Source organism: Melanotaenia boesemani, chromosome 6 (genome assembly GCF_017639745.1).
Source record: "Melanotaenia boesemani isolate fMelBoe1 chromosome 6, fMelBoe1.pri, whole genome shotgun sequence".
In the NCBI taxonomy this organism is placed as follows: Eukaryota; Metazoa; Chordata; class Actinopteri; order Atheriniformes; family Melanotaeniidae; genus Melanotaenia; species Melanotaenia boesemani.
Genome location: NC_055687.1, coordinates 32,482,379 through 32,505,645, shown reverse-complemented (window position 1 = coordinate 32,505,645; position 23,267 = coordinate 32,482,379). Strand labels below are relative to the sequence as shown.

General features: G+C 39.4%; 1 protein-coding gene across 1 annotated transcript in view; it reads left to right on the top strand.

The window, feature by feature from the left end:
- Window positions 1–23,267, top strand: part of LOC121641469 (NIPA-like protein 2) — a 34,819-nt gene that overhangs the window by 8,710 nt on the left and 2,842 nt on the right. The window contains exons 2-10 of the mRNA XM_041987608.1: window positions 10,935–11,003; window positions 11,577–11,745; window positions 16,906–16,965; window positions 17,850–17,971; window positions 19,645–19,741; window positions 20,016–20,151; window positions 20,362–20,450; window positions 22,996–23,059; window positions 23,151–23,248. Of these exons, the coding sequence (XP_041843542.1) occupies window positions 10,935–11,003; window positions 11,577–11,745; window positions 16,906–16,965; window positions 17,850–17,971; window positions 19,645–19,741; window positions 20,016–20,151; window positions 20,362–20,450; window positions 22,996–23,059; window positions 23,151–23,248 (904 nt within the window). The remainder of the gene's footprint in view (window positions 1–10,934; window positions 11,004–11,576; window positions 11,746–16,905; window positions 16,966–17,849; window positions 17,972–19,644; window positions 19,742–20,015; window positions 20,152–20,361; window positions 20,451–22,995; window positions 23,060–23,150; window positions 23,249–23,267) is intronic.

The following is a 23,267-nucleotide window of genomic DNA, read 5'->3' as shown; positions in this document are numbered from 1 at the left end:
AGGGGGATGTTAAGACGTGGGGAAAAGTATGCAATAAGACTGAGTTAATATTATTTACATTGGAGAATAAACAAGTGTTTGCGATGTTGCTGACCTTGATTTAACCAAATAAACTTTAATAATTTGAAAATGGTTTCTTTCCCTCTCCTTTTGTGTTTTAATGTACAGTGCCAGTCAAAAGTTTGGACACATTCAAAGTGATAGTGTAGATGTCCAAACAAAGTTACTTCTAAGCTCGTATTTGTGTGGGACCTAATGAATGTGTTACAGTTAAGTGATGTATGATACCCAACCAAGTCCACTGACCAAACTCTCTTTTTATAAAGCTGAGGTGTGTGCAGAGACCTTTGCAATCTTCCGGTCTCCTTACTTTCTTAGATCTGTTCTTTGTTACAGCCCCAATGTCATATTTTGCCTTTGGGATAAGCCACACTTGAACACAAGGCCCTGTTACACCCCTGATCTCATTAAAGGCTTTCTATTAAATTACACACATGGAAGCTAACTCCCATCATTTTGCCACACTCTCCTGTGTGCACTTGAACCACTCTGTATTTTCTGTATCTGGCTGGCAGAAAGAGTGCAGGGTCATTCAGTTTAACTTGGCTGCATAATGGGCATTATCTAATGGCCTAACGAGTGAGGTGACAGCTCCTCCTTCTCAGTGTTTTGGAGGAATTTCATATTTTAAAATGTGTTGAATAATAATGTTTTGACAGAGTGATCAGTATTTAAAGACCAAAATGAATGTATGCTTCATTCAAGCTAGTGTCTTCTGACAGCATAGCTATCTTATTGTCAGCAGTGTCATATTGCCAATAACTTACTGCCTGTCTTATCTGGGAAAATGGACCACTGAAGCTTTACATTCAAATTCCCTCCTCCCTTTATTTTTTTTATCTAGTCCTGCTGTGCCTGGTCTGTTTGAACCTTTGCTGCACCATTCTCCCTCTCCTCCTCCTCTGTAATACCCCCTGCTGTCCCGCTTATCTATTTTTTTTTAACCCCTCTTCGCCTCCAACCTCCATCACTCTCATAATATTTGTTCAAAGATTACAGCTGTGCTTGGCTGCTGTTACTCCACCTACAATAATTTGGTTCCATCTTTGAGTTTTTGTAATTCAGATAGATTCTACCCCCAGCTGTGTGATTTGGTTTCTTTATAAGGTTTGTCAACCCACAGCCACCAGTATGTTTATTACCTAAAATTAAATTTAATCTTGGCAGTAATTTTCTAAACACATGGCAGCAAAGCACTCCAGTAACTTCTTGATCACATTAGCATCAATATGAATCCTAGCTTAAAGGTGGCAGCAAATTGAAATCTGATCATAATGTGTAAGTTTATAAAATAGGAACAGGAAGTTTTACCGCTCGTGCATGATAGGTGATACTGGCAACGTGGCTCAGTCTACCTCTCTTGGTGTGTTCACTTTGAGTTTGGAAGTTAGACTTCTTGAACTCCCTGCAGGGAAACTTCTGCCAGAGTCAGATGTACATCAAAGTTTAAGGAACCTCACTAGCTCCAACCTTACTGACCCCTTTCAGAGAAATAGTGATAAATGTTTCAGATCTTGTCAGTTTATGTCTCATTAAATTCATCACATATATAAGTGTACTGTCAAACCTTTATAATTGAGCACATTGTTAAAATCTGTAATAGCTTATGAGTAGTCATTAGTTTGAATTGCTCATGAAATGTATTCTATTCTATTCTATTCTATTCTATTCTACAGTCATTAAGCAGACGCTTTTATCCAAAGCGACTTACATTTGAGAGTAAGAACAACACAAGCAAGAATTCAAACAAGATGGGATGTCATCATTAAGTTGTAGTGAGACTGCTGTGAGTCCATTTGCTAGAGGCAGTGCATAACTTTTTTTTTTTTTTTTTTTTTTTTTTTTTTTTTTTGTAGTTTTTGTAAGTCATTTTGTTTAAATACAAACATTACGATTTCATCAATCAATATCAACTTGGGCATAAGTGCACACAGCTTATTCAGTACTTGGTTGAGCCAAAGAGCTGGACAAATCTTTCTTCTGTTGAGTAGAAGAGTTAAGCAAAGTGTGGAAATGCTTCTTAAACAACTGAGTCTTTAGCTTGCTTTTAAAAGTGGATAAGGACTCTGCGGATTGGACGGAGTTTGGTAGATCGTTCCACCACCGGGGAACAACAGAGGAGAAGAGTCTAGCTACTGATTTTGCGCCACGTTGTGGTGGGAGCACTAGGCGTTTTTCGCTGGCAGAGCGTAACTGTCGAGAGGGTGTGTAGCTCTGGATTAAGGAGTGAAGGTAGACAGGAGCCGTTTGGGTTAATGTTTTGTAAGCCAGAAGCAGAGCTTTGAATTTGATGCGTGCTGCAACTGGAAGCCAGTGAAGAGCAATTAGCAGCAGAGTGACATGAGCTCTTTTGGGCTAGTGGAAGACCAGACGTGCTGCTGCGTTCTGGATCATATGCAGAGGTTTAAGTGAGCATGCAGGCAGGCCAGCCAGTAAGGAGCTGCAGTAGTCAATGCATGAAATGACCAGAGCCTGGACCAGGAGCTGGGCCGTGTGTTCAGTCAGGTAGGGTCTGATCCTCCTCCTGATGTTGTAGAGAGCAAATCGGCAAGATCGAGCAACCGAGGCAACATTGTCCTTAAAGGTCAGCTGGTTGTCTACCATGACACCAAGATTCCTGGTAGAAGACGTAGGCACAAGTGTGACAGAGTCAAGCTGCATGCTTATCTGTGGCGGTAAGGAAGGACTGGCTGGAAAGACAATAAGCTCAGTCTAGCACAGATTTAGCTGAAGGTGGCGATCCTTCATCCATGCGGAGATATCAACAAGGCATGCTGATATTTGCATTGAGACGGTTGTGTCGTCAGGTGGGAAAGAAAGGAAAAGCTGAGTGTCATCTGCATAGCAGTGGTAGGAGAAGCCATGAGAGCTAATGACTGCACAGAGTGAGGAGGTGTATAGTGAAAAGAGAAGAGGGCCAAGCACCAAGCCCTGAGGCACCCCTATTGTCAGCCCATGTGGTCTGGACATTCCCCCTTGTCAAGATACTTTGAAGGATCTTCCTGTGAGGTAGGACATAAATCATGAGAGGACAGATCCTGAGATGCCAAGCTCCGAGAGTGTGGAGAACAGTATATGATGGTTGACCGCCACATTTCCTGAGTATAATTTCACACTCCTATTATGGTCTGTAAATGTGCGCAAATGGAGACTTCACATTCAGATGGATCCATTCATCCAATATAATTTACATGTGTAAAACAATCACAATTCTGAAGACATGGCGGCTTTTATTTTGCCGTGATGGTGCTCGTTTATGTAACAGAAACCCTGAACACAATTAGCTTCATAACAGCTTAAAGAACATACCTGGGAGGCTGGATAGGCTAAGTCAGTGGTTTTCAAACTTTTTGATCCGCAACCGCCAAGATAAGATGCATTGGTGTTTGTGACCCCCACCCCCACGCGACAACTTAGTGATAAATTGTGTCATGTATCAGATGGGTTATCTTGCAGCTTCCTCTAAATGTAAGGCTATAATACTATCATAACCATAAATAAGGAGGATAAAGTGGTTTTTGGTGGGTCACTGCCATGACAAGGCACCTACATGCCCAAATCTGCTTCTCTCGTGAAGATAATGTCAAATTCAGATTTTTAATATGGCATGTGTAGTAACTTTATTGTTTATGCGTTATTGTGTGAAAACATTAATGTGCTATTTTCACAGATTTGTCTCTTCATAAATGGTTTAATATTGACAGCCCTGGTAAATAACAAAAAACAGCAAATTTATTTATTAAATGTAGGCTATATATTATTTTAAATTATCTGGCGACCCCCTGCAATTATCTCACTAGGGGTCCCGACCCCTATTTTGAAAACCAATGGGCTAAGTTAACATAACAAGCCAGCGACTCTAACAAGCAAGTTACCAGTAAGCAAGTTCACCAAGCTCGCCATTTCATTCCACATCACTGAATCCACTGAATTCTTCATCCTCTTCTTCATCCTTCATCCATATAATTTGTGAACAGCTCCAGCAAACTGCTGCTCGATTACTGATTACGTATTTTACCACCTGCAGTTTATAATCAGTAGAAGGATTTTATTCTTGGGGCATTTTGTTTGTGATCAGTCTTTGTCAGTTGTCTTTAAGTTAATGTTATAGTTAATTTTTTAAGTAGGACAGAAGCAGCAAATACCGTGGTTATCACAAGCCTAGAGCGCCCACTTGCAGCTGTAGACAGTAATGTTTACTCCTTGATTTGTGTCAGTCGGTATGAATTAACATTTAAAAACATGTTAAATTATAAGTTGCAAAAAATTTTTAGCAAATAAAGACTCAGCTGTTTAAGGAGCATTTCTGCACTTAGCTTAACTCTTCTACTCGTCAGAATGAGTAAGAAAGATTTGTCCAGGTCTTTGGCACAACTCAGCACTGAATAAGCTGCATGCACTTACACCCAAGATGATATTGTGTGATGAAATCGTGATCTTGTAATTAAACAAAGGACTATTATAGAGGGAAAAAAGCACTGCCTCTAGCACTACACCACAGCACCTGGGTCCAACTGGACTCACAGCAGTCTGACTACCACTTAATGATGACGTCCCATCCTGCTTGAATTCTTGCTTGTGTTGTTCTTACTTTCAGATGTAAGTCACTTTGGAGAAAAGCGTCTGCTAAATGACTGTAGAATAGAATACTAAAATAGAATAAATATAAAATGTTTTTTATCCCAGGTTGCACATGAAGTGACTCAGCCAATCAACAGATTGCAGTGTGTCAAACTCCACTCTTTCGGGTTGGGTTGGTTAGATTGGTACCCCAACGGAAAGGTCCCAACAATGTAGGACAGGTCAGGTCAGATATTAGGGTACCCCTTTTCAGTTTTCGCTTGTGGAAACACAAAAAAAATGCGTCCCGACCTCCTACGCCCTGACCCGCACCTGTCGGTGGAAACGGGGCTTAATAATATTTCAAATTATCTTCCAAATTAGTCATTTACTCACAGCAGGAGGGCAGCCCTTTGTTACATAGTCCATTAGCAATAACTAGCATAATAAACATGACTTTTTGCACCACGATAACATTGACAGCAACATGGAAATGAAGAATTTACTGTCAGATTGACAACTTTTAACCAAAACTTACCGTCCTGTTGTTGGGAATAAATTAGTTCTGTTAATTTTTTTGACCCACTTCTATCGAACATCCATGTCTTCTGCCCAGCTAGAGAATCTAGGTAAACCTAGAGGGCTCATACAAGGGAAATCGTTGTGAATTAAAGGTCACTGTGCATGTCCTCCCAGATTTCCTTGACATTTTTAAGAAAAAAGCAGTATCAAGCAGAAAATTCCCCGATTCTCCTTAGAATTACTTATAACAGACACACAAATGCCACTCCAAAAATGGCGGACAGTCTATTTGCAATATTTGCTCGGATTAGTCTATAGTTTTTAATTCAGTTTAATATTTCTGTTGCCCCAACCACCACCGCCCACACATTTCTTAACATTTTTAATTATTACCTTGTTTTGTATTTATTTTTAGATAGTTTAATCCTTTTTGTATTCATTATTAATGGAAACTACTAGCCTGCAGTTATAATGTGTTTTTCATCTGGAACACACTAATAGCCTTTTCACTTAAGTGATGATTTTTGTTATAGCTGTCACCTGTGCAACGAATTAACCTGCCTTGAATGCAAATCACCATGTCTCATAGCCTGGCTGGGATTGGGTCTATGTCATCACTGAATGGTCTTTTGGTCCTATTTGGTTGAGTATTTGATCTACGCGTGTCGTGCAGTAAAACAAAGGGAGTGTCTATACAAGTAGAGTGTTTTAGTTCCTTTTATTCCACAGGTGCTGATACAAGCCAAGGTAGCACGGTCAAAACAAGACAAAATGGTGATTCCATTACGGTAACTAAATTACCGCTACGGCAACGGTAGAAAAACTATGTGCCTTCCGGCTCAACCCAAACAAAACCAGAGGTGAGCAAAAAGGTGTGGCCTTTATACGTTAAACAAGGGTGTCCACCACTGGCAGAAACAAAAAACACAAGCCACAACACAGTTTAAAAAATAAACCAAAATTCAGGCAAAACACTAATAACTTGGCCCATACAATCACACTTTCCTCACCTCCTCCCAGGTTTGCTGCCCTCTGGACTAGTTGCTGCTGGTGAGGCCTCTTCCAAGGATAAAATGGCCCGGCATCCAATCAGTCAGGGGCAGCTGTGTTTTGGTAGACAGCTTAGCCACTTGTTGGCTTTTAGGACAGTTTGCTTGAGTTTTTCTTAATCATTGTAATTGTTAATTGTTGGAGATTTCCCCCTGTTAGATCTGTCACTTTCAGGGCAGTTTTTTATCTTATAAGTTATCAGTGCTGCTTCTGATGTGTTTTGTTTCTTTTGGATTCAGGCGGTTAGGTTTTTGTTTTTGATTTGAACCTTAGTTAGACCAGCTGTTTTCCTCTTGTGTAATCTGTTCTGTTTTATTTGTTCGTTTGATTTAATCCACACCACTCGCCCATCCCTCCTGTTTGATTCTGTCATTTTGCATTCCATCTGCCACATTAGACAATAAATTTCCAAATTACTCCATCTTACATCTGGGCATCCTTATTTTATGTTGTGTCCTCCTTCCTTCACCGAGCTGGGTTGTAACAGTTTTATTTTAGTTTACTCATAGCAGTTTGGGCCCTTGTATGTTTTTTAAATTAATCAATTGACATTGACAGTGTGTTCTTTTTACTACTTGGAGGTGATGAAATGAATGTGTGCAGGCACATTACTCACTGTGACTCTAGATTAAATGAATGCTCTCTGCCATGGACCACTGTGGTAATTCCTGTAGAAGGCTGACTGTTTTTACTCACTGGAAAAGTTTGTTAATATTATTTATCTAAAGTATAACTTAAACATCATTCTATTGATCAAAGCGCTTTACATTGTGTCCATTTTTCATACATTCCTCACTAGGGCTGCAACGATTAGTCGACGTTGTCGACAATAGTCGACAATAAAAATAGTCGACAACAAATTTAGCTGTCAACTATTGTCGGCAAAAAAAAGAAAAAAAAAACTACAGAGTGAGACATTGTCTTCTAAACCTGTCTCTGCTGAGAGTTGCACAATGCACATGCGCAAAGAGGGGAAAAAAAATACAGAGTGAGACATCGTCTTCTTTTTTTAATCTCTGCTGAGAGTTGCACATGCGCAGTGAAGTCCGCCAGGGGAAAAATATGGTGGCGGACTAGGGAAGAAAACGGCTGCTGAGAACGTCAAAAGTCTGGGATAACTTCACGTTAAACTTACAAAATAAATTAAATACATGTGAGATTTGTTAAGCGGACTTTGTGTACCATGGAACTACGTCTGCAATGCTCGAACATATAAAGAGGAGGCACGTCGGACTTACTTAACAACCTCATGCAAGATTTCAAAGCTGAAAATGAAATAAGATCCATATATAATAATTATGAGATACATAATCCGATTGGTCGACTAGTCGTTTTAATCGACCATCAGAGTAGTCATTAGTTGCAGCCCTATTCCTCACTCATACCTGGTGATGGTAAGTTGTGTGTGTAGCCACAGCTGCCCTGGGGCAGATTGACAGAAACGTGGCAGCCAATCCATGCTTACGGCCTCTCCGACCATCACCGAACATTCATCCACATTCATTTACCAGCGATGCTAACACTGGAGGCACTGGAGGGTGAAGTGTCTTGCCCAAGGACACAGCGACAGATGACTGGGGGGAGTGGGAATCAAATACCAACCGTACGGTTATTGGAGGACCTGCTCTACCGCCTGAGCCACTGCCGCCCCAACATTATTGTTACGCTGCAGCTAATCTTGTAAATTGATAACCAAAGCTTAGAGTTTACATCCTACATGTCTCCACTGCCCCCACCCCACTTTTATTGCGAAATATGGTGAATATTGAAGGCGTCGAAAAGTTTTCTGGAAGAACTGAAAATTACACACAACCCTAACATACACTGCTCTTACTCTACATTGAGCATTTTGAAGTGTAAAAATAGCCAAAATACAGAACATAAAACTGGGCTACTTACCTTTTGCCATGGCTTTCTCCAGTGTGTTGGCGAAGGCTGGTGGGATGAAAATTCCAAAGTGCCATGGAGTACTTGCACTGTGAAATCCAAGTAAGCCTGCAACCACATGGACCACTATATGCTGGTCCTTTTGTATGAGGCCAGATCAGTCTCAATAGGAATGAACTCACGCCAGGTTTTTCACAAATGCACATGCTCTGGTTTGCATTTGTATTTCAGAATCGGAAATGCACACTTGCTGTTTCACAAATGCACATGCTCTGGTTTACATTTGTATTTCAGAATTGGAAATGCACACTTGCTGTTTCACAAATGCACATGCTCTGATTCACAAATATAATTTTGAGGCACACTTGTAAGATTATACGAATTGCTGAACGTGCATTTACGAACTGCTTCTCATTTGTGAACATCTCTGCATTCGTGAGAGAATTCTCTGCGGTGGATTTTGAGACTCCCCTGACGTCGCAGGGTAACGAATGTCACCATTGGTTGACTAATCTGTCAATCAAATTTCCGAGTGTGATTGACAGATTCATCAGTCAATCAGGTGTGTTTGCATTCAGCCAATCATACTGCTCCTTACATTTTCTCCATACTTTTAAACCTGTCAAATATCTCTGCGACAGGTTTAAAAGTATGGAGAAAATGTAAGGAGCAGTATGATTGGCTGAATGCAAACACACCTGATTGACTGATGAATCTGTCAATCACACTCGGAAATTTGATTGACAGATTAGTCAACCAATGGTGACATTCGTTACCCTGCGACGTCAGGGGAGTCTCAAAATCCACCGCAGAGAATTCTCTCACGAATGCAGAGATGTTCACAAATGAGAAGCAGTTCGTAAATGCACGTTCAGCAATTCGTATAATCTTACAAGTGTGCCTCAAAATTATATTTGTGAATCAGAGCATGTGCATTTGTGAAACAGCAAGTGTGCATTTCCAATTCTGAAATACAAATGCAAACCAGAGCATGTGCATTTGTGAAACAGCAAGTGTGCATTTCCGATTCTGAAATACAAATGCAAACCAGAGCATGTGCATTTGTGAAAAACCTGGCGTGAGTTCATTCCTATTGAGACTGATCTGGCCTCATACTTTTGCATTAGTTACAGGCAGGGACCACTGATTTAGTCGTCCCCTAGTGGCACAGACCACTCATTACACTGCGGTCTTTATAGACCTGCTGTGGACCTTGGTCCATAGCATAAAACATGTCACTAACTTTAAATGTAAAGGACATACATTTTGTTATTGTTGTTGTCTCGTGTTTCCGTTTGTGTATTTTATGTAATCTTAGAAAAAGTTGTCCTTTTGTAGGGAGAAAAAAAAAGACCAAAAAGCCACATCAGTGTATACCTTATTAAATAAAAAGAGTTGCTAAGGGGAAAAGCCAGTTGTAGGACATCCATCCATCCATCCATCCTCTACCGTGGGCAGCCTTGGTGGAGTCCAACCCTCACTGGAGATGAATGTGATTTACTGCTGGCAATGCAGACCAAGCTCTTGCACCAGTCATACAGGGACCGGACAACTCGTACAAGGTGGTCCAGCAGTCCATACTCCCGGAAAACCCCCCACAGGAGTCCCGGGGACACCGTCAAATGCCTTCTCCAAGTCTACAAAGCACACATAGACTGTTTGAGCGAACTCCTATGTTTCCTTCAAGACCCTGAAAAGGGTGTAGAGCTGGTCCACTGATCCGTGACCGGGACAAAAACTACAGTGCTCCTTAAGGATATTTAATTTAATTTAATTTAATTTAATTTAATTTATCTAAATGAGATTTTTGTGTTTTTTTTTTTTTTTTTGCTGACTTTCATTTCAGTAGTTGTGTAGTTTGACTTTTGGTATGTTTTGCTTTAGACACTAAAACTTCTTGGTGAGGTTTAGGTTTAGGATAAGATCTAGGTGCTGGCTTATTCTTTTTTTTATACCGCTTAGTCCAATTCAGGGTCACGGGTAAGCTGGAGCCTATCCCAGGAATTAGCAAACGAGAGGGAGAATACACCCTGGACAGGTCACCAGTCAAACAAACAACCACTCACAGTCACTCCTAGGGAGAATTAAGATTGACCAATTAACCCAACAGTAAACAGTGGGAGGAAGCCGGAAACCTAGAGAGTACCCATGCATACATGGGAAGAACATGTAAACTCCACACAAACTCCCCGTACACACAGATGCAGCCCAAAGGAATTTTTATACTGGACACTTTTTAATAGATTGTGAGTATATACATCATCAGAGGACACAGATCACAAAGCTTGTTGAATGATGGTATAATCATACCTGTTGTCATTGTAACATTTTTTTAATTACCTAGCTGGTAGATAAATTCAGAAACTGCTGCCATGAAGACGACAGTAAAAATTTTTTTTATTATTGTGACACATTGTCAATATGTTAGTATAAACACTTTCAAGATGAAAGTTACTCTACCGTTGTCATTATGAGCCTGTTTTTACCCAGAAACTTAACTGTGTGTCATGTTTGTTTATGTAAAGGTGTGTAACAACCTGCATCTGAGGTTTTAAATATCATGGGAGAGGCGCAGGACTGTTTGTGTTATTTACATGTTTATTTAATGCCTTTTTGCTGCATGTGAGCGGGAATAGAGTGAGTGATATTTTTGAACCTCAGGAGTCTGTTCCACATGTGCACATAGACACAAATGGCTTTGAACAAAGCACTAATGGAACAACCTTCAGTCTCCCATAATTGTCATAGAAATTACAGCTGGAGACGAGACATGAAGGTAGTATTATGGGGTGTCTGGAGTTGTTTGACAAGCAGAGCATTAACTAATCCTCTGAATGTTTATTGTTTGTGCACAGACTTATCTCCTGGGAATCATCATCTCCATGTGTGGGAATGTCCTCATCAGCATTTCACTCAACATACAGGTAAGAAACAGTGGAATCCAGCTGTATGACACACTCTCAGCACATAGTAGGCGCAAAACAACAGTAAAGACTCATTTTTCTACTCTTCTTGCTATGCTTACATCCTTTTTGTTTTAAAATTAATATTTGATTTGTGATTAGACATAATTCTTGCCTTCTTTTCTGGGCTACATGTTCAACTTTAGGTCATTTTTAGAGTAGATGTATTTCATTAAATCTATTTTTCTTACACCCCACAAAACTAAACACCTACAACACTGTTCATGGCACATTCACCTAGAGGAGAAAAGATGATTATTAGGTTGTGTAAGCTACCAGTCGTTTATGATTATGAAGTATACTCTATTAGTATTTGGGTTTGGATCTTTCCACCTCATTGACTTGCTTAATTGGTGCCATGCTTCTTCTCAGATGAAATGTTATCAGCAGAAAATGTTGTGGATGTGATTCTGTAACACCTCTTAAGTTGCATCTACCTTTTTACACATTGTGGGAAATTGTGAAATAGTTATGTGTGTAGTGTAATTCCACATATGTGACTGATGGGCCCTTGTTCCACCCTTTTTCTGTCAGAAATATGCCCATGTCCGTCAGGCCCAGCGTGGCTCCAAGCCCTATTACACCTCTGCAATGTGGTGGTGCGGTGTGGTTCTTATGGGTGTTGGGGAATTGGGGAACTTTGCTGCCTATGGCTTTGCCCCAGCATCACTCATAGCCCCTCTGGGCTGTGTGTCTGTTATAGGTGAGTGTAACCTTTTTTCCTCATACATAATCAGTGTGTGGCAGCAGGAGGAAATGTTGCCTCTTTGGGAAAACAGCCTAAAGTGATGCCACATGATGAATGCTTTATTTGTTCCACCATGCTTGATTGAGGCTTGTGTGCTGGTATGCTGTGTTACAGGGCACTCTGTATTTTTGCCAAACACCCCTGCTTTAAATCCACTAAGTCTTTACAAACATTAAGTTGTGCTGCCATTTTCCTCTTAGAACGAAGACTCTTTGTCCGGGTAACACTTCCAAACAAGCCACACTTGTTCAGGCTTTCAGCCCTTTTCTAGATGTACTGCTGTGAATTTACCCGAACATTTAACATGCTGAGAGTCTGAGATGTAGCCTCTGGGTTTTTGCAGTTTCTCTGAGCATTGTGCAGTCTAACCTAAGGTGAGCTTACTGAGAATCCACTCCTTGGAAGATTGGCAGTTGTCTTCAATGTTTATGAATTATGAATAAAATATGAATAATTTTTCTCACTGCAGAATGCTGGGCACTGTATTGTTTGGAAATATCCTTATAATCCCATCAGACTGATGAGCAGCAACAGCTGCTTCTCTAAAATCATTGCTGATGTCTCTCTTTCTTAACACAACTGATTGCTGCAGACCAACAAATTACTAAGATTTGCTTTTAGAGATGCTCATACTGATGGTGATTAATCAGTTCTTCTGATTCGCAGCATCTTGCTGCTACGTGACCTCTTAATTTCTATGGAAGCATTAAGGGTGGACTACGTCTTTCACACACTGCTACATCATGTTAAATAAATGATGATACAGTTTAATGTTTTGCTGTTTATCTGGTAAGGATCAGTTTACTTTTATTTTGTTCTTTTATTTTCTTGCATTTAAAATAAGTTAAACAAAGTTGTGATCAGGGCCCAGTGAGTTCTATGTTTTCTGTAGTATTCTTCAGTTCCTAGCTGACATCCGGCTCTGTATCCTAAAGATTATTCTGCTTCCACTTTTCTAATCGTAAAGGTGAATCAGGATATCTAATTACTCCTGACAGTCTACATCTAACAACTCACTCCAGAAACAACCATTCTTACAGCCCACAGTTTGAACTGAATACTAAGCCATACTCATTAGCCAGTCAAAACACAGCCTGCCTGCTTGCTACAGCTGCCAGCCGCTCGCTGCAAAAACACTCTTAATGCAGGTTAAATATTGAACAGGTTCACTTCCAACCTCCCGCCACCCATCACTCACTGCACTGGAGGTGGTGGCGAGTCAACGATATTAATGACAGCTATTACCCAAGCGCTTTTAACAATTTTCGAACAGTCACATCTTGTAAGTGGATGAATGATTTAAATAAAACAAAACTGCAAATCTTGTTAAGAAGGCTTCACCTCTTGTTGCTCTATTTGCTTTCCTGAGTAGTTACTTAGAAAATGCCTTGCCACGCTGAGAGCTGCAACCTATTAATGTGTGTATAAATCTGGCTTTATCAAATATAAGGTGATTTCTGTTTCTCATTTCCAGTTTTAACATTTATTCCTGTAAAATGACTGGTGGTACTTACAGAGTGTGCAAAGAGCATCTTGACCAATTAATACACTAGAGATGAAGAGATGAGAGGAAGGGGAAGGAGATGAAGATGTCTGCAGCCATGACACACTCTGTCCTCACAGCTAACGAGTGAAGTAGAGGGGAAAGTGTGCCGGTTGCTGTGTCTTATCGTGACTCCACCTCTCGTCTCACACTGACTCACATATGGAAATGAATAAGCACACACACATACATGCCTTCATGAATTGTACATAACAGTAGTAGTGTGTAAAAGTGCCCAAGTCTAACAGATTTTATCCATAAGATGCACACACACACAGAGAGAGAGAGAGTTCCTGCTGTGCTGTTGGGCCTTTTTTCCAAAAGCTGTGTGACGGCTCAGAGGGGGGTCACAGACAGTGGGATGCTTTCAGTGAGTAAACAAGAGGAAACTGAGTGGCTGGTTGGGTAGAGGGATGAAAAAAATGGTGTCTGGAAGTGGAAAGAGAAAGACAGCTGGGGGAGAGAAGTAAAATGGATAATGGAATGGAATAAAACAACAGGCACAGACAGTGAAAATAGTGAAAAAGGGAGAGGATCCAGTTGATGTTGCTGCTGCCATCCACCTGTCCATGCATGTCACACTGACACTGACGCCCATAGAGAGCAATTACCACTGCCCTGTCCATGCAGCTCTCTCTGTTAGGAATGGCAGCATTATCTCAATGCTGTTGTATGCAGCAGGGCATCAGCTCTCTCTGTTAGATACAATGGCATCACATTCAGGTAAGAACACTGGCATTGTGTAAACAGAAACCTACTGAATAAAGCATCCCTTTCAGTTGTCATACTTGCAGCTCCATATCACTGCTTAAGATGTGCTGTTTGAACTGTAAAAATCAGACCAATTTTATAAGTTCATCAAGAATTTCGTCAGTCCAAACATGAAATAGAACATTATGCATAGTTCACACAATGGTTGTGTGTCATGAAAGGTTTGGCACATCATTTAGGCTCAATATCAGACATTACATTATAAAATTAGAATCACAATTCCTGTATTGCATCTTTTGTTTATTGTTCAGTGATCTCTGTAATGTTTTCTGGAGACAAACAATCCATGTTAACTGTTTCTTAAAAATTTTAAGTTCTCTCAGAGATGACAGCCCGATTTTAGCCACTTTCATCTGTTCGTGTCATATCCCTCCGGTGGAAGAATCTCAGACATGGTGTATTTTCCCACAGGGAGGTTCCCATTACTACACATCTGAGAGGTTGTGTTTTGAGGCAGTACTGAGCTGATACACACACATGCAACTCAACATAAACACAGGAACAGTGACATAACTGCATCCCCCAGAGGTTCCTGTTGCCACATTCCTCATTTTATCAAGCTGTGTGAATCTCACTTTGCCATGAGTTGCTATGGTTACTTGTTAGATCCAGCTGGTCCCAGAGGCAAAAGAGCAATCCTAAAAGTGTATTTGTACATGCTTGTTATATGAAATATTTAACAACTTACTGTTTCATCAGAATATAAAGGAGCGTAATTATTAATCTCCAGTTTGAATGAACTGTCTCAGCAGCATGATGCTCATTCATGCATCATCCTTTCAGAAGACACAGGTGACACAAAACAGCATCAAATACACTGAACAATTAGTTCATTAGAGGAAAGGCTCTATTTAAAATCAATACTTTTAAATTTGTTTTTGTTCACAAAAAACCTTTGTATGTGGTTTGTTTTTGACTGAAATGTATTTTCTGATGATTATATTCACAAACCAAAACTACAACTCTGGCTGCGTTTGATATCCATGATAAGAATCTGTCTGTCGTGCTTCAACAGCAAAGTAATCATATGTGTGCAACACTGTCTTCTGTAGCTAATCTCTTTATGATGGCTCCAGAGGCTGTCTACAAGCTCAAATGGCCTGTCTGTCTGTGTTTCAGTATTTTCCAGCACATTTTCTGTTCAGTCAGCCAATCTGTGTCTATGTACCATCACCTGCTCTCCATTCTGGAAGGTTGTCAATAATCTAATATCTCCCAATAAGTGTGGCCACATCTGATACTACTGATAAAATATAAATATAACCTAATTCCAACAGGTGACTGAAGATAAGCTTTCAGCATTGCTGTTAAGTGTTGAGAAACGCCAACAGGAGTGTTATATAAGGTGACCTCCTCCCTGGCTGCTGTCACATTATCTCTTCTTCTCCTTGTCCACTGCCTGCTTGTCTTGTTTGTTTTTCTGTCCCGTACAGTTTTGTCTGCTCACGCTGCCATCCATCTGTATATCTGCCTGTTTGTTGGCATGTTGACGTGTCTGCAAAACACATCTGCTCGTCACACTATTTGTCTCTGTGACAGCTAAATGCTGAGTATAGTCGTCTTCCTCGGTTTGGTGCATATCCGAGAGAAACATTAGGACTAATCTGAGGCTCAGCTCATGTGAAACTGATTGCTTTTCACCCTTTCAGTTTTTGACAATGATATTGATGAATGGGTTTATGGGAAAATGTGGCATGCAGCGGCATCTTGGTATATTTTGATGCCCATGTTATGAAGTCCTAATGAGAACCATCTATCATAGCATGCTGACAGAGTTTATCATGCAGATCAATATAAACATGCCAAGTATTGACTGATCTGTGTACCTGCAGTTTATTGTGTGATATTTGCACATAACCACATGTAGTTTGTATGTTTATACCATATAATGCATTTGGAAAGTGTTCAGGCTTTTTCACCTTTTATGTTGCAGCCTTATGCTACATTTCTTTATATTTTTTCCTTTATAAATCTACACTCTGTATCCCAACAGCACAAAGACAGAATTATAGAAATTGTTGCACATTTAAAGCTGAAATACAAAACAGATTCTTTGCTGTGACACTTCCATGTTTAATTAATTTTTTTTTTATTGTTTTCTTTGCATCATTTGTAATGCTTTTAATGTTTCATGTAAAGCACTTTGAATTGTCTTGTATATGAAATGTGCTATACAAATAAACTTGCCTTGCCTTTATCTCAGGTGCAATCCATTTCTTTTGATCATGTTAAGATGGTTCTGTATTTTAATTGGAATCAAGTTGTCTTAAATTAAATTGACTGGACATGATTTTTAAAAGCACACACTTTTGTAGATGAGACCTAAAAGTTCACAACGCATATCAGAGTAAAAACTGAGCCATGAGTTTGGAGGAACTTCCCAAAGACCTCTGAGACATTAAAGAGCACAGCAGCCTTCTTTATTCTTAAGTGTAACAAGTTTGGGAAAACCAGGCATTGCTCATCACCTGCCCATTGTATAACGTAAAACCAACAGTTAAGCATGGTGGTGGTGGCATCATGCTGTGGGGGTGTTTTTTTTTGTTTTGTTTTGTTTTGTTTATTTTTATTTTTTTCGTTTTAATGATTAAGGCATAAGGCTGGTGTAAATGGTGTAAATTTGAACAGTGTCTCAGTACTTTCCAAATGCACTGTATATGAGAAATTTTCAGGAAACAGGCATTAACGATAAAGCTGTTGTTATTAATGTACTTTTAAAGTTATTTATGTGGTTTAAATACAGTGCTGCAAGCTGAGTGTTGATTGCTGTTAAACTAACTGAACATATTTTTACTTCCCAGCCAGTGCTGTCATATCTGTGGTTTTCCTCAAGGAGACGGTGCGTGCCTCTGACATAGTCGGTAAGCAAACACTTGGGAGTCACACACTCGAACTCAGTCCACTTAGATTCATAATTTAAGGACAAAAAATCTCATGATAGAAGAAACACACTGAATTCCATTTTAACACTGTGACTACTTTGTAAAAGGACAGGAAAAAATAGTATAATTGCTATTTTTTGGCATAGGAGGGGGAAGAAAAGGTGTGTCAAGCGCACATCTAATTATAATGTTGCATAAAAAGCTATTGTTTGCCATGACAGTTTGTTGAGTCTGCTGCTTCTGTAAGTGGCATGATTGTCATGGCCATCACAATGGCGATTATCACAGCTGCTGAATTGGAAATTCATATCATCACACTACAGCTGTGTGGCTCGTTGGTTTCCCAAATGAAATGGCTACAAATTTTGCATATTTGGTTTTTGTCTTGTAATTGTGGAACGTCATTATTAGCCACATATTGAAGACATTTTAGTGTGTGTGTGCAAAATCACTGCAAGCTAGATTTGGTTTTATAGCAATATCTATGTGAGAGCATTAAATGTATAAAGTTATTATTTAAATTAGAAAAACCAAACACCAAAAACAGCAAGTACCACAGCCTGTAGTAGTTTTTGTGCAGTATAAAGTATTTTAAATGTGTGAGAATATGTGAGAATTTCTAAACACAGCCGAGCGCAACCAATTTTGACCTTAAGGGGGCTGTTAAGATAAAGTTTATTGTATAATTTTTGCAGTTTCCCAGTTTATTCTGAGGTGGTGGACTTTATGGCTGGTTACTATTACCAAACGATACTGTAGTCATGAAGTACAGGGTTATTGGATCAAAGCAATAAATTTAAATGCTTCTCTCCAGTCTCATTGCTCGCTCTTTCTCTCTCTCTCTCTCTCTCTCTCTTCCGTAGGCGGTACTTTGGCAATAACAGGAACGTACCTGTTGGTGACGTTTGCCCCCCATACTTCAACACACATCACAGCTCATCTGGTCCAATACTACACCATCAGCTGGCACTTCCTGCTTTACCTTGTGTGTAATTCTATACAGCTCTTTTTTGCCTCTCCCGAGTTCAGTAAATACACAGTTCAAATAAACAATTAAGTGCTGATGAAATAAATTAGGATCAACTAAAGTTATGACTGTTTTGAATTTAAAGTGCTTTCAACAGAGGAAAAACATCTTGTCTTTGATTGTTCTCCTCTCTGGCCCAGGCTGTGTGTTTTAACTTGTTCATCTGCAGGCTGTGTTTTAGTTTGATCAGATTCCTCAATTTTACTTTATTCTTCTGCCAAAGAGTTTATACACAGCTGATGGATAACCTAACATAGAAAAGTGACTTATCTTATCCTCACACATCTTTGGAAGATCTTCTTTGCTTCATATTTTAGCTGTTCTGTTTTATACTCGATAGTAAAAAAAAAACAAAAAAAACAAAACAAATACAGGATCCACCTCATAGCCTGTAAATGTGTCAACACTCATCCATGTACTCTGCTAGTCCATCACCTCAGGCAGCGATGACACAAACATAACCGTTGCCATAGTGACTGATTTGAAGCACAGGGCAGATGAACAAAAACATTTCTATGAAAACCTACTCATCACAAAAATGTTAATAGTTGCTCCAAATTTTAAAACACGCTAAGGTGATCATAACCTGATGCTTTTCAAATTATGCAGGATGGATGTTTTCCACTTTTCCACTGTTTTCCCAGATTATCCTATTTCTGTCTTTTAACAAGTAGTTATCTGCACACAAATCTAAGCAGAGACTACAGCTGGCAGCTTCTCAGAGGCTGCTAGCCAGCGGTGTAAACAGTGGATGTGTGTCCTGAATGTGCAGCAGTATTCCTCCTGAATATCTGCTCCTGCTTTTTTAATCAATGCAAACACACAGAGACAAAAAACGTGAAAAACAAAAGTGAAATGTTTAAGCAAACAAATACAGATGGACGGATGGAAAGACAGATGTTTTTAAATTGCTTCCTCTCGCTGCACTGATTGATGGTGTGCAAAAGGGTGTGCCATTTTGCATTTCAGGCAGCAAATTTGTTCATTTCTCATCAGCCAGCAGAAGTGCCGCCTCTAACAAGTATGGGATTAACTCTAGCTGGTGATTAATCAGAGGAAATGAAATATCCATTGCTGACTTTTTATTATTTCCAGAGGTCAAAGCATCATGAAGTCGGGAAGATCGGTGTGGTGTCATTCACAGTGTGTGTGTAGGGCAAACTGGTATCTTTGTCACTAATGATCCAGACCCTTATTAATCCATTTCCACACAGAATAATTACATTTTGACATAAGCCCTTTATTCATCACACTTAACTGCTGCACAAATAATATTGAGAGACATTTAAAGGTCAGTTTGCCCTTTTTCTTTTTTTCTTCATTACTACTGTTGTGCTTCCTCTTATTCTCCATCCGTTTCAGCTGTGTGTTCATCCGAGGTCTGTGAACAGCTGAGTGCTGCTGGGCTCAAGGACAGCCTCAGGCCCTGCTCATTAAAGACAAGAAATTCATTTAATTTTTCTGCCACAGTCATCTATTTCAATTAAAATGTCCTGTTCACTGGCTGCATGCAACACTTTGTTATGCAGATAGTAAGAGTTGGGTTTGGATTTTCATTTTCTGTCCAAAGTTTAAGGAATTGGGATCCACTTTGATGGCTTGTGTAACTTTCCTCTGCTTTCTCTCAACAGTTCATAGAGGTCATCCTCTTTTGCATTCTGCTCTATTTGTACAAGATAAGGAAAGTGAAGCACATCGTCATTGTGATGCTGTTGGTGGCCTTACTCGGTATGAACAAGTTGAAGCTGTCTAAATGAGGGCAGAGGTTATGGATTAAGCCATTTTCTGTAGCCAGAGGTTGTCTTGTTGCCAGGTTACCAAAATGAACCTATACTCTGCTATTATTTCTCTACAGAGATGAGTGGAGAACAATGGAGGAAAAAAAAATTACAGTAACTCAAATTAACCATCTCCACTAGTTACCAGGAAGCAGTGAGGAATTTCTTTGTTTCCACAAGTAGTATAAATGCTGAAGTGACGCACTTCCTCTGTGTCGTTGCAGCATCTCTCACAGTCATCTCTGTCAAAGCTGTGTCAGGGATGATCACAGAGACGATAAAAGGCCAGCTGCAGCTCATCTACCCTATCTTCTACGTCATGCTTGTCGTCATGGTGGCCTCATGTGCATTCCAGATCAAGTTAGTCAAGCATTTCTCCAACTCTCTGTACTTCTGTTTTTTCTTTAAGCCTCTAATCTCTTTTCTCAAATCTTGCATCTTCACCACAGGCCAAATGCTATTGTGGCTTTTGAGTATCTGCATCACAACTACAGTGTTACAGTGAAGGATTAGGCTGCTAAATAATGTATCTGGCATCTCTTCACCTTGTTATTAAATCTTTTTCTGCAGATTTCTTAATCAGGCGATGAAAATGTTTGATGCCACAGAAGTGGTTCCAATCAACTTTGTCTTCTTTACTGCAAGTGCCATCATTGCAGGTATGCCAAACACAAACTCTCTCACAATTTCAGGGTTATTTCAGTTTTTCTGCTTAAGGAATAAGTCAGGTGATATTTCCTAATGTCAACTAATCCCATTAAGACCAAATCAATGGCAAAACCAGTCTGTTTAATTCATTTTCTAGCAATACCATTATAGCAGGTGACATGCTCCAGTCTCCAGCTACGCCTGTTTATTTTGAGTCAGTCTAACGAAGCCTGCGTTGTCCAGATAGCACAAATACTCATCAGCAAACCAAATATGTATTCATCTGTGACTGAAGGTCCCCAGCAAATGCATAATTCATTCATGTTGAGGAATATTTGCTTAAACAACAGTAGCCACTTGTTATTTTTAACAAGACTCAGACATGCTTGCAGTCCTCCATGGACGTGGAACTAAATCCTAACATTAACAACTGCTAAAATATTCATAATAACAATTTGAACATGTTTATTATTAGCAAGTTTAAAGCTCATAGTCACTATTTAGCATGTTATTTAATCACAAAATAATATCTGTAGACATGAGACTGATTAGTAAGCCATTTCTTTTGCAGGTTTTGGTGCAGTTTGGTTTCTATTAATAGGTGGGCCTTTTAGACATGGCACATAAACATGCAAAAAATATATTAAATGTATCTACGGGTGCCCAAACAACATAACATGAACTCACAGCAAATTTTCCAGTGAATGTTGCTTTTAAAATTAACTTTTTCTTTTAAAGATTCAGCTGGACGTTGTGGCTTTTTAAAACAAAATTTAAATTTTATTACAATTGTTGAAACTGCTGCCATTTTTATTTTTAGAACAAATAAAGGATGTCAATCGTGAGGAAAAAGAAAAATCAATGACCCTGTAATTTGTACATTTCTACAACAAATACCTGCACCAGTATGAATTGTCAACCTGATTGATCAGTATTATTGTCCAAACCTCAAAGAATTAAAGCTGTCAAAAGAGCCAGAAGAGACAGCTAAAACAAAGGACTATTAGTTTTTTTTTTTTGTTTGTTTCCTTGTTTTAGCTCCTTACTTTATCATTTCTTTCCTCTTCTTGATTAAAGAAAGAATGGCCCATTATTTCTGTTGTATCACCTCATAGCAAGGAGGTTCCAGGTTTGAGCCTCGGCTGGGGGCCTTTCGGTGTGGGTTTGCATGCTCTACTTAAGTATGTGTGGGTTATTTGTGGGTACTCCAGCTTCCTCTTAGAGTCCAAAACACAAGTGTTAGTTTAAATGACGTTTCTAGATTTTACGTTGGAGTGATTATGGATGTGAGATGGTCGTTTGCCTCTCTGTGATGGACTGGCAACCTGTCCAGGGTGTACCATGTCTCTTGCCTAATATCGGCTTGTCCAGGCCTCCCAGCAACCTGACATTGGACTAAGTGACTATAGATAATAGATGAATGGATCTGTTTTTAAATAAAAACAATTAAATTGAAGTCTTCTAAGGATGGGTATTTCTGTCATTTTTTCCAGGGGGTTGTGAGATAACAAAGGGAAGCGAGTTTTGTAAGACTAATAAAATGTTGGATTTAGTTTTTTCATAAGATTTGTTGACAGTGAGAGAACACAGATTAGGCAGCATAATCCTTTCAGAGTTGCCTGAGGATCATGTTTCATACTCACAAACAGACATGCACATTCTCTAATGACGTGCTGCAAAAGCCAAAATCAAACCATGATGCAACACATACACACACACACATACAATAGGTAGCCAAGATGCCAATTCGCTCCTGCATGTGTGAAAGACCCGGGAACCGTTGTTCAGCGAAAGCCCCAAATTATTTATAGCGTTGTCTGTCAGGTAGAGTTTGTATTATACTGTCAAGGAAAATAACGAGAGAAATGTTTCTCAGAAGCAGTTTGATCCTGAAGGAAAACCAACCTGTCACAGTCTAAACAAACCATTTCTGAGTAGCCTGAATGGACCTCACTTTTATTAAATCACTTTCCGTGTTTCTTGCTTTTCTTCTGGCATTATTTCAACCTGATTTCAATGCTGCTTCAGTGGAGTGTAGTCAAAAAGATATCAAGAGAAGATATCTGCTAAAAAAAAAAAACAATCTTTCCAGCATTTTGCCCTAACTTCCTACAATCAAGCAGGGACACATCACATGAATTTGTGGTGTTTTCAGTTGCTCTCACCTTTTCTGAAGAGCTCCTGGTATTACTATTGCTCTGTCCACCCACACGAATAACCCACAATTGACTGCACTGAACAACAAATTGCTTGTATATTATATCAGCGGTGTGAAAACATCCGTGGGATCATTTCTCCTTTAAGATTAGTTTCACAATGAAGAATATTATTGTCTTGTTGTAACCTGATGATGGTCAGAGTAACTAATGGACAGAAATCTCATCTGTTCTGTGTAGAAAATGTTTTTATAATAGATCATTTTGAGCCTTGTTTACTTACCCAGTCAACGTATGTTCATGTATGCTTGAGCCATGTTTAAAAACCAGTCAGCACAAGAGATAATCCCTGTAGTTACTGGAGAGAAATGCATTTTCATGTGCTCTTTCCTTTTTGCAGGGATAATATTTTACCAGGAATTTGAAGGCTTGGCTTTACTGAACATTTTTATGTTCTTATTTGGGTAAGTTTTCAGAAACTTAACTCACTGCAAGCTGTCACCATGTTTTATTTGCTGTAATGTGGTGTTAATCATGCCTGAAACTATTTCCCAGTTGTCTTCTGTCCTTTCTTGGAGTTTTTCTGATAACCCGAAACAGACCAAAAATAAAGCAGCAAGACCGCAATTTCATTGCAATGGATAGAATTCCTGGTGAGTTTTTCTTTTTAAT